The sequence below is a fragment of the Lycium barbarum genome, chromosome 12, assembly GCF_019175385.1.
Source record: "Lycium barbarum isolate Lr01 chromosome 12, ASM1917538v2, whole genome shotgun sequence".
In the NCBI taxonomy this organism is placed as follows: Eukaryota; Viridiplantae; Streptophyta; class Magnoliopsida; order Solanales; family Solanaceae; genus Lycium; species Lycium barbarum.
The window spans coordinates 75,864,274-75,881,513 of record NC_083348.1 but is presented as its reverse complement, the minus strand read 5'-3'; the positions used below and the strand labels follow the sequence as shown (position 1 = coordinate 75,881,513).

Here is a 17,240-nt window from a genome sequence, read left to right as displayed (position 1 = left end):
CAACTCAAAGATAGAATAAATAAAAACAACCATTATGCATATATCAATAATAGAAACCCATTCACATAATACCCATCATGGGCTAAGAACCCCATCTATAGAAACTTCAAATGAAGATTTCTATTTTCCACGGGATACTTCCCTGTGATGACACATTTGTGGATCTTCATACTGGCGTTCTTTTATCTCCGCATTCAAAGGCGAGGCTGTAGGATCATCGACACTAATTCCTGCATTACCCGAATCAATTACGCGTACCCCAAGATTTGCTAATAGATGAAGCTCACGAACCATTTCTTTCTTCTTCGAAGGAACTCCCCATAAACTACCCATGGATCGACGGCTAAGCGCGTCGGCTACCACATTCGCCTTTCCCGGATGGTACAAGATGTTCACATCATAATCCTTCAACAATTCTAACCACCGCCTCTGCCGTAGGTTCAACTCCTTCTGCTTAAAAATATGTTAGAGGCTTTTATGATCTGTGTAGATATCGACATGCACACCGTACAAATAATGCCTCCATATCTTTAAGGCATGGATAACCGCGGCCAATTCGAGATCATGGGTGGGATAATTCTATTCATGTTTTCGCAACTGTCTCGAAGCGTATGCAATAACCTTGCCATGCTGATGGTTTCAATGAAAACTTTCTGGAATTTCAGGCCCTGTTACGGTTCAATGGTACGAACCGTAACATAAGTTACGGATCCCGTTACGGTCCGTAACTTGAGTTACGGACCATCGCTTAGCTCCAATTTGTCTGTTTTCAGCATTACTTCTCATTTCCGATCCTTAGTTAATCAACCCTATAAAACACAAAAATAACATAAGAAACAATATAAAAACACTTAAAATCAAGCAACATTTCTAGTTACAAAGACATAAAATGTGCCAAAATTCACGGCACATCACCGGCCCATAGACGGGCAAAGGCACTAAGCCGGGCCCCACGTCACACTCCGCCATCTTCATACTCGTCCTGCCAAACCATTGGCTCTGATACCAGTTGTTGGGCTAAACGGCCCAAAGATACTTCTTTAAGATGATGTGATATTGTCCGCTTTGGGCCAAACCCACACGGTTTTTCCCAAGGCCTCGCATCATTAAGAGTATCCAACTCCTTATAAGTAGCTCCTTTTTCCTTTCAGCTACCAATGTGGTACTTTGTTCACACACCAATAAACATTTTGCTGAAAAATTCAACTATTGTATATGCAAGAATATGAATTCTCTAAATTTCAGCTCTGTGCAACTCAAAAAGTATCAATCATTCAATGGCAAGAGCCCACCCAAGTTCCAAAAAAGAAAATCAAGTGGCCAGTGGAGAAAAGCAGATGCAAAAAGATTCAGTCTTTTAATCAAAAAAGATGTCTTAAATAATAAAGTGTATTCGATAGAGTCAGGATTTAAAATTTATGTATTTTAATTCTAATCTTTTTTAATTTATTGGATTCTCAATTAATAATATATTCATATTCGATAAAATTTTAAAATAAATATAAAGTTTGAATCAAAGCTATTGAGTTCGGCGGGATCATAGTAGACACTCTAACTAAGAACCCGTTTGGCATGAGAATTTAGAAAACACCTAAAATCATGTTTTCACCTTTTTCAACTTTCAGGACATTCAAACAACCAAATGCAAAAACTATAACCAAACACAATTCCATCTTCAAACTCCAACTTTAAAAATTCCAAATAAAGTGAAAATGTATGATTTCTAATGCCAAACGCCTTCTAAGTATTATATAACCAAAATCATAAGTTCTCATACAAAAATTATTACATTATCTTTATTTTTATATTTTGGGGAGTGGGGTAGGGGATTGATAAGCATTCAACATTTCCAGGCAGACATTCTCTACTATGGTCCCAAAGTTTATCCTTTTAAAACTAATAATTTTGAGATGACGATTTTGTTTTCTTCTCTTGAGGTATTTTTGAAGAGGACCCCATTGAACAATGCAGCTCATGTGCTCTCTCAGCTTCAAAACAAGCTGTTTTATTTGTCTCATACTTTGACAATCACATCTATGCTTTTAATATTTAGGGAGCCTAAATTATGTTTTTCCATCCATAGCTCCAAAATTTCCAGCCACATTATTAACTTATACACCCCTTGTTCCCCCCCTTCAAATCAAGTGAACTCATCCATTCTATGGAACTGAAATTTTAGTAAAACTAGAACAAAGTTGCTTATCATAACTATTATTATTATCTCCCTTTTTTTAATCAATATATTTGGTGAATCGATGTAGCACAATAGATTTTCATGAGTGCACATTTAGAGTGTATTTGGTGCGGAAAAAATGTTTTTCAATTTTTCTAGGTTAGATTGATAGATATTTTGGAAAATATTTTCTCTAGAAGAATAAGTTAATCTTAAAAATTAGAAAAATGACTTTCCTAATTAAGTAGGGAAAACAAGCTTCGTAGGTGACGTTCCAAGCTAATTTTCACCTTCCCTTCCCTCAATCGTCAACCCCCACCATCTATTTACTACTCCACTCCCATAGTATTTTCTAAATTACATATAAATGCTCTTGAAAGAGTATTTTCTTTTCCTACTTACCAACAAAAAATAAATAAGAAAATCACTTATTATCTAAGAAGACATTTTCTTACACTTATTTCTACATTTTCTTAAGGTAGAGAAAGTTCTAATTCTACATTTGATTCGATTACATTACAAGAGCTAAGAAGACATTTTCTTACACTTATTTCTACATTTTCTTAAGGTAGAGAAAGTTCTAATTCTACATTTGATTCGATTACATTACAAGAGAGGCACCGAAATTTCACCTTAAAGGAGTAACTTTTGAGGTGAATTATTTTTCAACCAAACACTTCTAAATTCTAAGGTTTCTAATATTGTTCAAATAATACTTGGGAGCCGTTTGGCTACGAGAATAATGCACCTTTCTTCGGAATAATTTTTTACTTTATTTCAAAATTGGTGTTCGGTTATAAAATTTACAAATCCAACTTGGAATTGGATTCCAAATTTGGTCACAATCTGTTTTTCAACTTCATCTTCATAAATTCCAAATAAAGTGTTCTATGCTCTCTTTTGCAAAAAAGTACAAACAAATACTCTCTTCATTCACTTTTATTTGTTCACTATGAATTTTAATAAATAAAGTGTATAATTTACCGTGATACTCATATTAATTGATGTAAAATTGCATTGGATTTGAAAAATAATTTGGAATGAGTAATTAATGCTAAGAGTAAAACAGGAAAAATAAATTAGTTTTCTCTTGATATGCAAACATGGACAAAATAAAAGTAAAAATTTATTTATAAAATAGTGAATAAGTAAAAGTGAACGGGAAAAGTATAACTCTATCTTAACTTCAACTTCGTAGAATTCCAAATAAAGTGAAAAATATTTGAGGGGGCGAATATATGAAGCATCATATTTCTCATTTAATGAAGCATGTTCATGTCCAATGGGGAAAAGAAGTGATTTTTAGAACAAGTACTGTAACTGCTAGTGCCTAGTAGAAGTTAACAAAGTTATTGGAAAACCAGCCCATCGTATCTTGTCTTCATTTATGTGGCTTTTATCAACCAGTCGTAATCTTCTTTTGGCTCTCTTTTCTTCTCCCTCTGTGTTTATCTTTGTATAGTTAAGAATAAGAATGTCACTGCACCCTTTGTTCACAATCCAATCATCTTTAATATTCCAATGGCTTCTCTTCAAGAATTACTAGCTGATGAAGGTTTTGAGAATACTAAAATAACACCTGCAAGAACTCGCAGAAAAGTAGTCAAGTTCAAAGACAGAGAAAAACAATCCAACAACAATATTGCTTTGCCTATTTACATTTGCCATGACAGAAGATCATCCTTGGATTTGTCCAAGAACAAATCCCGAAGACCCTTTTCGTCTACTAATTCTTCAGTCCACTCATCACAAAAATCGGACGTTAAGTCAACTGTTCAAGTCAATATTATTCCAACAAGAGATGAGCCTGCTATTGATGAAGTAGCTATTAGAGCAGTGATTTCTATACTTGGTGGCTTTGTAGGACAATATTTGAGGGACAAAGATTTTCGCGAAGCCATTAAGGAGAAATGTTATGCTTGTTTTGTGAGAGAGAATGATCATTCGGATAATGGGATTTTTGCTGATATAGAATTGGCTATTGAGAGCATAGAGAGATTAGTTGATAGCATTGATGATACTAAAAGGGAATTAAAAGTGAAGTCTTTGCACTACTCTATTAGGCTATTGACAATTGTGGCATCTTTGAATTCCAACAACTCTGGAAATGCCTCAACTTGTGGAATTCCCAATTCTAATCTCTCTGCTTGTGCACAGCTCTACTTATCTATCGTCTATAAGCTCGAAAAAAATGATAGAATTGCAGCTAGGCATCTACTCCAGGTGTTTGTTGATTCGCCATATCTTGCTCGGACGCACTTGCTTCCTGAACTTTGGGAGCATTTGTTTCTTCCTCACCTTCTTCATCTAAAGATTTGGCATACACAAGAATTAGAAATTCTTTCGAGTTCAAATTATGCTGACAAGGAGAAGCAGATGAAAGCCTTAAACAAGCTCTATAATGAGCACATAGATATTGGTACAACAAAGTTTGCTCTTTACTATAAACAATGGCTCAAGGTTGGTGCTCATGCCCCTGCTCTTCCTTCTGTGCCTTTGCCTTCTAAAGTGGGATATTCAATTTCAAGGAGACGTTCTATGGATTCTTTGACATCCAATTCCTCTGTCAAGAATAACTCACTGTAAGTTTGGATGTCTTGAATTACATAAGTTAACCTCAAAAGTCATGTTAAGACTATCTTTGTTTTTACGTACTATGTTACTTAGGATAGTTTTGAACTTGAATTTTTTTGCTATCCTGAAGATATCGTGCTGTTTTTGGCCCAATTACGGAGAGGAAGTCCATGGATTGTCCAAGAAATGGAATTTGGGAATATGACGAGGAAGAAGAAGAGAAGATTTTAGCAATTGGAGATGACATTAAGCAAGACAATTATACTCCAGTGAGTGACCTAGAATCCTTTACATATTACCTTACATTCATTCTTGATAGGGTATAATCAGAATTCTAATTAAATTCTGGACTTTGACAGAAGAAATCAGTGGTTCATCGAAGATTATCGAGTCAAAGTAACAGAACCCCCAAATATGATCCTCATAAAAAGTCAGACCGTTTCTGTTTCTTCAATTGTCAAAGTGACCCTGTAGATTTCTTGAGAGAAGGGAACACTAAGATTGGCAGTGTTTCCATTAGAAAGGAAGAAAAAATCATTCCTCCTGTTCCAAATGATCTAAATAGAGCTATCTTCACCTTTTGCTCCTCAGATAACTTAAGTGAATGTGAAGTGGCAATCCGTTTGGTGGCAAAATCTTGGCTTGATTCTCATGGAGATCCTGAGATTGTAAAGAAATTGTCAACAACACCAGTGATCGAAGGAATAATGAACGTTTTGTTTGCATCCGAAGATGATGAGATCTTGGAACTAGCAATCTCAATCTTAGCAGAACTAGCCACCAGGAAAGAGATGAATGGGCAAATCATTCTGAACTCAGATCCGCAGCTTGATATTTTCTTGAGATTATTGAGAAGTAGCAGCCTGTTTCTCAAGGCTGCAATTCTACTTTACCAAGTGCAGCCAAAGGCGAAACAGATGATATCTATTGAGTGGATTCCATTAGTACTTCGAGTTTTGGAATTCGCGGATCAGTTGCAGACGTTATTCACGGTTCAACGTAGACCTCAAGAGGCAGCATATTACTTGCTTGATCAACTACTTACTGGTTTTGATGAAGACAAGAATTTTGAAAATTGTAGGCAAGTCATATCACTAGGGGGATTGAGCTTGTTGCTGAGAAGAGTTGAAACAGGAGATGTCTCAGAAAAGAGTAAAGTGGCTTCTGTTATGTACTATTGCGTTCAATCTGATGGAAGCTGCAGGCATTACCTAGCCAAGAACTTGAATAAAGACTGTCTTCTTCCCCTTCTTTTGCTTCAAAACCAGCAAAACGCTCACGGACATGTTTTTGCGATTCTCACGGAGCTTCTTTGCATCGACAAGTAAGATTTTTTGTTAAGCTCTCATATGAAATCTTCTTCTTTTTCTTGCATTCAAATGAACACGTGATTTTGAATGAAACAACAGGCAAATTAAAAGAATAGAATTCTTATGCGGACTACTAAATGGATGGGGAAAGGTGAACACCTTGCACATTTTGCTAGTCTATCTACAAAGAGCTCAGCAAGAAGAACGCCCCGTTATTTCTGCCATATTGTTACAGCTTGATCTTTTGGTAAGTCACGCTTTCATTATATTCTCCGATACATAAAAACACTTTATAGAGTGAGCTCCTCATTTAGTTGCAGTTATGCTGCAGGGAGATCCGAGCGAGTGCAGCGTGTATAGAGAAGAAGCAATAGAAGAAATAATAAAAGCCTTGGACTGTCAAGTATTCAATGAAAAAGTCCAAGTACAGTCAGCCAGAGCTCTACTTATACTAGGGAGCTGTTTTTCCTATGCTGGAGATCCAGTGGTGGAGCAATTTCTGTTAAAAGAAGCTGGCTACGATGAAAACACTGGGGATTCATATCTTGGAAAGAACCTCATCCTTGACAGTTATATGGACCTGGTAACTTCCTCTTCTCATGTACACTTTTTTCCTGTTGCACATTAACCAAAACTCAAATTCACTTGGTCCTTTAAACTAAATTTCAGAATGAAGAGGAGGAGGCAACAAGAAACTGGCAAAGGAAAGCAGCGATAGTGTTGCTTAAAAGTGGAAGCAAGAGGCTGTTGGCTGGTCTTGTAGATTCAATAGCCAATGGAATTCCTTGTTTAGGAAGAGCAAGCCTGGTTACTGTTTCCTGGATGAGCAATTTTTTTTGTTACATTGAGGATAAAGGAGTTCAATCTTTAGTATATTCGGAGCTAATCCCTGAGCTGATTATGTTATTGAAGTACAACAATGCTATAGAGGAAAGAGTTCTTGCTTCACTTTCATTGCTCAAACTGGCAAACAATTCAGGTATGGGATTTTGCAAGCTATACAAAAGATAGCCTTGATGTTAATACATTCTTAATAATGGATAAAATTCTATTCTCTACCATCACAGATATTCTAGCATTATAGAAAAATTAACTTGTCACTTTCATACCTAATCAAACTTTATCACAAAATAGTACATGACACTACTTTAGCTTTTTTCATAGAGTTTTGGTGTGGTTTTTTGTTTTCAGATTATTTGGCTAAATTGTCTCCATTGGATAAGGAGCTGATAAGTGACCTGCATAAACTCTCAGAAGTAACATGGACAGCAGAGGAACTTATTTCAATTATTTCAAGCAGCTCAAGGCATCAGCAGCTAAATGTATCTTAACAATTTGTTTTTTTCTTCAGCATCTTAGTCATTCTACCTTGTACATGTCCATGAAGCACAGGATGTCTATATATTAGCCCTTCTTGGATATAATTTTAGTATAAATGAGGCTATTTCTCAACCCCGATACTTCTTCTTTCTTCAGCCATTCATAAATAACTTCAGTTGATTGCAAAGTGAGTATTGCGATAGCTAAATTGACACAAAACATGCAGCAGTAGGCAACTGGCTGAGAGCATATTAAAGAATTTAAGCAGTTTTGAGACGATATCTATTCATCCATAAAAACTTGAAAGAAAGATCAGAAAGAACCAATGTAGTCTCCAAATGTCTTTTTTGTTGTAAAAGATATTAGCTAATCTAGCCAAGTGGTCTTGGCTTTTTCATTGCCATACAAATTAACTGAACCTTCATAGGTGTTTCAATCATCATTCAAGGGATGCTTTGGTGAAGACTACATGATACCACTAATTCTGCAATATGTCACAATAACATATGTTGCAAAACCTGCCAACAATATTGCAAACTGAGAATTTCAAGATTCTCAGGATCACCTCAACATGTATGACCGTAACTTTCTTTCAGGAAACCATAAGTTCCCCTGCGCGCAATCTCAGCACCTTTCCTTATCTGAAGCTGAAAATTGTCATATGACTTAGATTGAGGGAAGATAATGCAGCGGAAATAAAACATTGAACACGAAAGATGTAAGGGATTTTCCAAATGGAGTACAAAATCGTGCATATAAATATATTACATGACTGCTATCTTGGAAGGAGCAATGATCCCTGTTCATCGTTAAAAATAAATTAAAAATAACAGTTGGAAGCTCTTAGAAGCCCAATCGTAATTTGATAAATAATATCATTTGAAAAGAATCACTTTCAATACAAACATTTGGAAGTACATAAGTTTATTCCAGTTTGTCTTACAAAAGTTGGAAACATTGCCCCTGAAGCCTGGGTCTCACAAGCTTAAAAGACTGCAATATAAAGGGTCAAAATATTATATAGCCTTAGATTTGTTTCGTAGTTTAGAACTCCTGTGTATATATATTGTTAAAACACCAATAGCTTGAGAATAATCAAGCAATACATTCTCATTGTTTCTCCCATGCAATTTTAATGAAGAGCATGGATTAGTAAGAACTGAATTCATGAGAGTGTAAGTGCATTGAAGTAACATGGATAAAGCGTATGATTCAATTTGATTTTCTTTACATCCTTTTGGAAGAAAAGGTTACTCCCATTTTGATGAAGAGGGATGAGTTAAAACTATCCTGTGGATTGCTTCAGACCAAATTTAACCCTTCCTATTTTTCTTTCTTCTTTCTGTATAATAATTATGTATCCTTTGAATTATGCTCCGAACTGTTCGAAATTTCAATAGTCAATCTATATCTATACATCATATAAAGCTAGGCAGTAGAAAGATGATGTGGCATCTCTCTATGGCCACCAATGATATTTATCTTTTTTTTTTTTTTTTGTGGCATTTCTTCTATTTTTTCACCATTTATGTGCTATATTAAAAGTTCAAAAGTCACTTATTAATTTCTTTCTGATTAATATTAGGTGAAACACTATTTCGGTAGAGCATTTTGGCCTAATCTATATATATCTATAAAGTTGGGAATCTATATATCTATAAAGCTGGAAATAAACACGTAACATGTCTCATTAGCCAGTATCACTATTTATCTCTTTTCTCAGAATTTTGATTTCTTTTCCTCAATTTTTATCCTAAAAACCTCCAAAAAATTAATATATCTTTCCTCATTACTGGCATTTATTTAATTTCTTGAGATTTCTCCTTATTTCTTCTCTTTCTTTATTCTTTCACAGAAAGAAACCGAAAGCGATCAATTTTCTTGGCATTCAATTCTCATTTATGATCCTACTAAATATACGTTTTATTTTTTCCTTCCAAAAGGAAGAGTGTAACTCCTAACAGTGAAATAAAGGTGCAATTACATCCAAGAAAATTAAATCTTTGAATTCTATATGAAACAGCTACTGTACACGTTCAACCATCATTCCTAGCAACCTTGCTGGGATGCAAAATCGCTAGCGCTAAAGAAAGAAATGTTCTGATGGCCATGAAGATCACGAATCAAATACCATCATTAATAGAGTCTGCGGTAATTCTATTGTAATTGGATAAAAAAAGGAATAAGATCATCAACGACACCACTCATGTTGAAAATACTCCAGAACATATAAAGAGATGATAAGTACATGTGGAGACCGCAAATATTCACAAGACTACGGTATGGCTCGTTATCATTTGTTATAACCTTCTGCTTCATTTTCTGAAATTATCATGATATGATTTATTAAATTTGTAATAATATTGTTTCTCTTCTCTATATCTAATTTTTAGATGAATGGTTGATTTATCGCGGTTACGAAGTCATAACCAGTCAGAGATACATCTTGCCAGTTCAGAAGATGAGTACTTCCGATAATCGCAACAAAGAACTCTCGAAGTGAAAAAGAATTTCTACGTAGAGATCACGCATTCTACGAAGAAATCATGCATTCTACAAAGCTAATCATACTTTTCTGTCCCTCGATGATATTAAGCGTAACTTTTATGTCAAGCCTCTTTTATCCATTGTAATCCTTTGTCCTCATATGTAGTATTTTAATGGTTCTTCTGAATTCTATATAATTTTTTATTTTTTTTTGTTTCATGAATGTCCCCTAGCTTTGGAGTAGAAATATCACAAAAGAATCACTGCAAAAGCATATACGTTCGCCTACCAAGTTCTTGGTTGATCAAAGAAATTCCCTCATGGAGCTTTTCATCCTACAACCAATTACGATGATTAGGGGTGAGCACAGTTTGGGCCAACTTGAAATCTAAAAAGAAATCCGAACTTTTTAAATATTTGATTTAGATATTTGGATTATGGATTGGACTTCGGATTGCATTTTTAAAATTTATGGATTTCAGATTGGATATGGATTTAGTACTACGGATTTTTGGATATCTGAAAATCCGAAATTTGTATACCTTATATCTAGCCCTACCTATATCATATATGCCCAGTACTAATATGTCTAGTTTCTAAAGGTCCAATAGATTAGTACCTAAAGTCCTACCCATTAAAATATTAAGTCTAATATACAATTCTCTACTAAATAAAATATAATATAGGATTTTCTTACTTCTCAAGTCTCAAAAGTCTCACGTTAGTGTCAAAGTTCTTTGTTATTTTTCCAAATGACTACTTAGATTTTATTTTGTTCATTTTCACTTTTCCAGAATGCTATTATTTGGTATGAATTTACTATGTTGGACAAGACTTGGATTTGTTAATTCTAATTTGAACTGGAAGACTTTTTTTTTACTTAGCAATTAAGATTTAGATTTACCTATGTGGAACTAACACATGAATTTCGTTCCTAATAAGTTTGCCTCAAGTCTCAAGAGTCAAATCCGAAAATCCGAAATATCCAAACCGAATAATCCGAAACCGAACTTAAAATATTCAATCCAATCCAAACTTATTTGGATTGGATTTGGATTGTAATTTCTTCAATCAGAAAACCGAATACCCAAACCGAAAATTTCATATCCAATCCGATGGCCCGAACGCCCACCCCTAACGTTGTTGATCATATTTTTCTCCTTTTGTCCTTTTACATTCATATTGTTCTTTTATGTTACACGAGTTGTGAGATAAATGAAAATCCGGTGACAATATTTTGCTCAGGTTTCAAACAAATGTGACTTCTAATCATCTTATTCATAACTTGAGGTGAGAAGAACCCGAAACTTGAAAATCCCAATGCTCGAATGGTAATCAAATTTTGGGCATCTCATGAAAAATTTCTCTGCCTTTCCGTTCTATTCAATGCATTTTTGTGGTTTAAATATTCTTAGGATGCTCAAGAAATTTTGATAGTTTTCAAAATCGCTGCTTCAGTGATTAGTGAGAGTAAGACTATTTTTATGTTGTGCTTTTATCTTTTCCTTTCGTTTTGTTTGTTGATCAGAAATTAATTTCAATTACTTTTAAATTTCTGTATTTTGTACTTATGGGGTTGTATTTTTTGATTTTTTTTTATTTTCTTTATTTTTGTATCAAGTTGATGCTCTTGGAAAAGTTCGAGGCTAACAAACACGTGGTGTATTCTTTTTCTCTTTTTATTTTTCTTTTTCTTTTTCTTCATATCTCTTTCTTTTTCAGTAAATTTACCGTTTTTATGCTTATTAGCATGTTAATGCGCCTTTTTATATATTTATATTGTCAAATTCCTTTCTTTGGTGAAGCAAATGTTTTAAACTAAATATAGACAATAATATTTATACATTTGATTTACTTATCTACTGATAATTTTCTTTGTAAAATATTTTTATGCTTCATAACCGGATCAATACAGCATTTTGAGTCCGTTTGTCTCGCCATTTTGTAGTATTTACTTGGTTATTAAATTGCAATTACCTACTTCTTTCTCTCTCTCCCATTTGTGGGATTTATTTGCCTATTAAACTCTCGTTATTTACTTCCTCAAATGTAACCATCAAATTCATTAAATCTCAATTAACTTTTTAATTTATCAATAGTACACTTGAATTATTAATTATTAATAATCTATCTATCTATATCTATATCATATAATATAAAGCTAGACATAGACAAGGTGATGTGACACCTTTCTATGATCTAGAAAAACACTTACCATCTTTTATCTCCTTTTTTTTTTTTTGGCTTTATTCTCTAATTTTCCTTATTTTTTATCATATATTTATCCATGCTGAAAAGTTTCTCTCATATTAATTAGATTTTAAAAAACTCTTAAATAATTATCCAATTTAACATGCCAATAATCTTGAGCTAAAACTTTTAATGCAGACCCATAATTTCTATCATAAGTAAGGCAAGAGGAAGAGACTTTGGTAACGGGGAATTGACAATTAATCATAAAATTATGAGTCTTAAAGTGTGTTTTAGTTTTAATTTATGATTTACCTTTTCATTCTAATCATCTACTTGACCAATCAGTTCAAATTTAAAACTATATATAATGATCCGACGTTCTACCATAGGTATCATACAATTTCTTATTTCTGAATTCTAGATTTGTTTATTTCGACAATTTCAAATTTAAATTTTATGCGTTCTCTTAAGGTTGGTTTGTCATTTTGTAGTCTGGATTTTGTTAATCTTGTGATATATTGATGTCAACTTGATGCTTAGTTTACTTGAATGATACCACTTTCCTAATAAACATACATATGATCTTATCGGATAAAGCTGATACCAACCGTAATATCATGATAAGGGAACCATGAAAAAATGTTAATATATGTGTATATGATGTCGGGCTAAGATGATGATGATGTTATATACTCCTATATGTTTTCAGTTAAATTTCAGTAGCTAATTGGTGGACAAGTTCAGCGAGCGTAAATTTTAATGAAGAATTTATAAAGTATTACTTTGTAACTTCTATTCCCAAGTTATTTTCATTGATTTTTTCCTGTGTTGTATGTATCTTTTTTTGTTAAGTATGCTTACAGAATTAATTGTTAGAGTAATTTTTTTTATTTTTATGTTGATGTATTTGTTAGAGTTTATTTGTCAGATTAGAGTTCATTTAGAAGATTGGCAAATGACGTGGTTTATTTGGGATTTTATATAATTATACGATTAGTTGCAAGTAAAATTTGTCAGTTTTCAAACCTTTGCTGGAACGATACTATTCATTTTCTAGAACTCTTCCTTTCTTATTACTAGCTTATAAACATGTTGTATTTTATATTTGATGGTTCCTAAGCCTTTTGTATTTATTTGCTGCATTCATCCTTTTGGTCCTTCTACTTATTACTCATTACATGCCACGTATGCCTTTGTTTTTTCTTAGTTTTGGTAGAATTAAAATCAGATGGCACGAAAATATTGCAACAACATGACAGTAAATTTAGTTGTATTTAAGAGTCGGATAATTTCTTATTTCTCCGCCAAAATTTTCATTTCATCACATGTTAATCTCTGCACTTTCAATTCCGCTTACTAGTTATTAGATTGATCACATTATTCCAGCAATACTAATTTAAGATTGACTTATAAATTTTGTGTCACTAATATAATTTTTACTTAGCATCTCGCCGTAAATTAGTGTCTTATTTCACTTCTGAAAATCAGAAGGGGTATTTCTTTATGTTGTGAACCATAGATCTAAAATAGTATTTCAAATGCTATTGTTGTTATTATTCTTTCTAGACTATATGTTGATAGAAGGATAACTCATATTTCACTAAAAAAAAAATGGATAATTTGCGGAGGTTTTAACCTTTGCTAGCATATAGTGGAAGCTAAAACCTCCGCGAATTGCAATTTTCAACATCCGCAAATTACCCAATTTTTTGTGCTGTTTGTATATGTAATTACTATTATTTTATTCATACATTTTTTTTTTTTTTTGGAAAGATCTCATTCATGCCATACAAAGTTGAGTCTTATATTAAGGGCATCGTATTTAGCATTTAGCATGAGAGGATAAAGGAAAATAAAAGAAGAAAGAGAAAGAAAAGAGAGAGAAAAACAATCACCTATTCTTACTTAATCTGCTGGAATTAATTTTGAGTTTGTATTTTTTTTTTCACCTAAAAATTAAACACCCTCTCTATGAATAATTTTTTTTGTTTTGTTTTTGGTTTTGTTTTAATAGAAATCTAGAGGAGAAATGTCAAAACATTAGGCGACTGCGTTCTTTTTTAAGTAATTTTTAAAAAAATGATTTTAATAACTTTTTCTTATGCTCTCACCTTGATTGTGGATTACGGGGTGACAGGAATTAGATGCATGTTAATTCACGTACTTTAGCTACTTAATTATGTAAAGTTTTCCTTGCCCGATATATTTTTGTAGAAGTTTTTTTTGGGTCTAATTTTTGGAAGTAGACGTTCGTCCTAGATGATTATGTTTTAAAATAAATGGCTTAAAAATTTAGTTTGGATTAAATAGATCATTTTAATCAGATAAGAAAGTTTGAAATATTAGTTTTCAGTAAAAAAATATTTTTTATTTTACATTTTTATGAATTTTTGTTTACTGCTAAAAGTTTAATGTTTTTAAATGCAAATTCCTTATCATATTAACCTTTTCTCATCTTATCAAAATTTAAATGAAGTATTCTGGTGCTCCACTAAATTATGTTGGGTTCTTGTATAAGATTTTCTTATTCAACTTCCAAGTATTGATTTAAATTGCTTTTTTCATATTTAACCTAGAGCATTTATCATATATTTTTTCGTTAATAATTTTATACATCATCTTATAGTATCAACTAGATGATAACACAAAAAATAGTATCACAATTTTCTTTTTAGTCGGTCTAAAAAAGAATGATATATTTTTATGTTTAGGAATCATTTAACTTGAAAATTTCCCTTTTACCTTTAATGAAATGATTTAAATCCATACAAATATCTATGACTTGTTTTAGACTACAAGTTTCAAAGATCTTTCCTTTCTTTTTTAAACTTCGTGTCTAATCAAACTATGTCACATAAATTAGGACAGAGAGAGTATCTTTTAGTAATATAATTATGGAATTTTTATTATAGAAAGTATTATAATTTAATTAATTGAAAATATCAATAAATTATTTTACTTAGTCTGCTTCTCCCATATATGAATTTCCTGGTTTGGTTCTCCAAATGAAAGATTTGAAATACACCTTCTCCTACCGAGTTTCATGTCATCATCTCTTTCTATTCAACAACACTGAAAAGCTCTTTCATGTGTTAGTATCTGTTGTGGTCTTAAATTTTTAAGTATAGACCAACTTCATCATTTTAAGAAAATATGTGCATTTGACCGTTTATATTTCGTCTTCTTGATGTTATTCCTCATTATTTGTGTGAGACATATGTGTCTAAACTTATACCCAATGGTATTGGGTATAAGTTTTAAATCTTTTGGTTTTATGACTTCTTTAGTGATTTTTGCGTTCAATTTAAATCGTTATTTCTTTTTTCATGAATTTCTCTTCTTTAAATTTTTTCTAAGGGTACCTTTATCATTTTCTGAACTTATTATCATTATTTAAATGTCCACGTGGACCCCACCTTAATACTTTTTTTTAAATTTTAACTATATTAGAAGACGGGGTGAACGACGATCCAACTCATTCTTCTAATATAGTAGAAATATTCAATCATATTTTAGCGCGAATAAGCACTAGTTTGAATTATGCTCCGAATTGTTCGAAATTTCAAGGCGGAATAGCTTGGCAGGCCCTCGTACTTGTCCATTTTTGTCATCCCGGTGTTTATACTTCACGAGTTTTCATCTAGACCCCTGAACCTGTTCAAAACAAGTATTTTAAACCCCTCTATTACTGCGTGTTCCTCACTTGCTCTGACATGGATGACACATCATAGCCACGTCATAAATTAAAGCCACATCATCCAAATCATTGGCCACGTCATTTTTTATATTCATCTACAAAATATATATATATATATATATAAGATTGTAAAGATTTTTAATTTGTTTGTCTTCAAATCGTTATAGTAAATATAAGATGATATATTATGGAGCTCTTTAGGACATAGAGTTTGGATTTGAGGATCCGAGCTTGAAATTTGTATCTGTCCATGGGGCAATGATAAAAGTTTCTTTTTAGGGTAAACTATAATAGAAGCGTGAGTAAGGCCTCTAGCCAATTGTAAGTTAAGTGCCTGCTTGTGATTGCTTGCTTTGAAAAGATTCAGAATATGAATTACTTTATTTTGGATGGAATTTGCATTAATGTTTTATGATATTGGTCAGCATTAAACCTTAAGTATTGGTTTTGCTTCAACTACTGCAATTTGTGAATCTTTCCAGTTGAAATTTCAATTCTTTTGAGCAAGAGATATATATAGAGACCTCAGACCCTACCAAATATTAAAAAAGTTGTTGATAGATTTGAGAATAGCTACCTCGGCAGAAAATCATGATTTGATGAAGATTCCCCAGATCAAGAGAAGTCCATGTGAAAGAAGAATAAGAACCTTGATGGTTTCAGTATCTCCATTTCAGAAGATAAAGGTAAATAGAGCAAATCTTAAACAAAGTGGAAACAGCCACCTAGAACCAAAGGCAAGGTATCCAAACTCAAATGTTGGTCTCAATACTCTCTTAAAAGGTTAATCCATTTGCAGAAATTTTAAAAATTTCACTTAGCTTGGTGTGCCACTGAACAACCTTATGTTAATTTTTGGGAAGAAGAATATCAGGTGGCTTCCCATAGGAAACAAGTGAAGGAAGCAATGGATGTTGTTCAAGAGGTATGTGATGAATATGAATTTGAAAATTAAAAGGAATTTCGATTTAAAAATTGAAGCAGGGTCGTTGTAGTATACTGGTAAATATTTAAAAAAATTGAAGCAGCTATTAAGAAACCTGATAACTGATACTAAATTTACAAACCATAATAAACATTTACTACTAGCTGAAACTATAATCTCCCAGTAAATTAATACATAACGGTGCAACACTAGGGAAGTCTGTCAACTATCTACTCGCAAATATAACAGGGTTGGTCAAAACAGGACATTATGTTATGGTTAATATTTAGTATCATATTTTTCTGTTTATAATGGAAAAAGTCAATTTTTACATCGATTATGCTTCTTCACTTAAAGAACACTATATGAGGCCTAGGATTGACTTCTGTGATTGACTTTATCTTGTAATATTGAGTTACTATATGGTTTTACCTTTTTCTATTGAGGTTCTGTTTTGTTCTTTCTATCTGATTTGTGGGTATGCTCCTCTGATAAAACTGGTAAATTTTATCGAAATTCAAGGTTTTTTTATTTGGGTCGAGTGGATTAAAAAAAAAATTA

At 32.7% G+C, this 17,240-nt stretch overlaps 1 protein-coding gene across 2 annotated transcripts; it reads left to right on the top strand.

The window, feature by feature from the left end:
- Positions 1 to 3,459: 3,459 nt before the first annotated feature.
- LOC132622816 (putative E3 ubiquitin-protein ligase LIN-1) lies at positions 3,460 to 7,509 on the top strand. Of its 2 annotated transcripts, none has more exons than XM_060337487.1 (7): positions 3,460 to 4,755; positions 4,878 to 5,016; positions 5,110 to 6,071; positions 6,157 to 6,304; positions 6,389 to 6,640; positions 6,727 to 7,036; positions 7,249 to 7,509. In XM_060337487.1, the coding sequence occupies exons 1-7, from the start codon at positions 3,695 to 3,697 to the stop codon at positions 7,386 to 7,388; spliced, it is 3,012 nt and encodes a 1,003-aa protein (XP_060193470.1). In that variant the 5' UTR covers positions 3,460 to 3,694; the 3' UTR covers positions 7,389 to 7,509. The 2 variants fall into 2 exon arrangements, with proteins under 2 accessions (XP_060193470.1, XP_060193469.1); XM_060337486.1 differs by having other exon boundaries at positions 3,462 to 4,755; positions 5,107 to 6,071.
- Positions 7,510 to 17,240: the final 9,731 nt, after the last annotated feature.

Coding starts and splice junctions, on each gene's coding strand:
- LOC132622816 (XM_060337486.1), top strand. CDS start 3,695: ATGGCTTCTCTTCAAGAATTACTAGCTGATGAAGGTTTTGAGAATACT. Junction 6,072..6,156: donor GAGCTTCTTTGCATCGACAA/GTAAGATTTTTT, acceptor ATGAAACAACAG/GCAAATTAAAAGAATAGAAT. Junction 6,305..6,388: donor TGTTACAGCTTGATCTTTTG/GTAAGTCACGCT, acceptor GTTATGCTGCAG/GGAGATCCGAGCGAGTGCAG.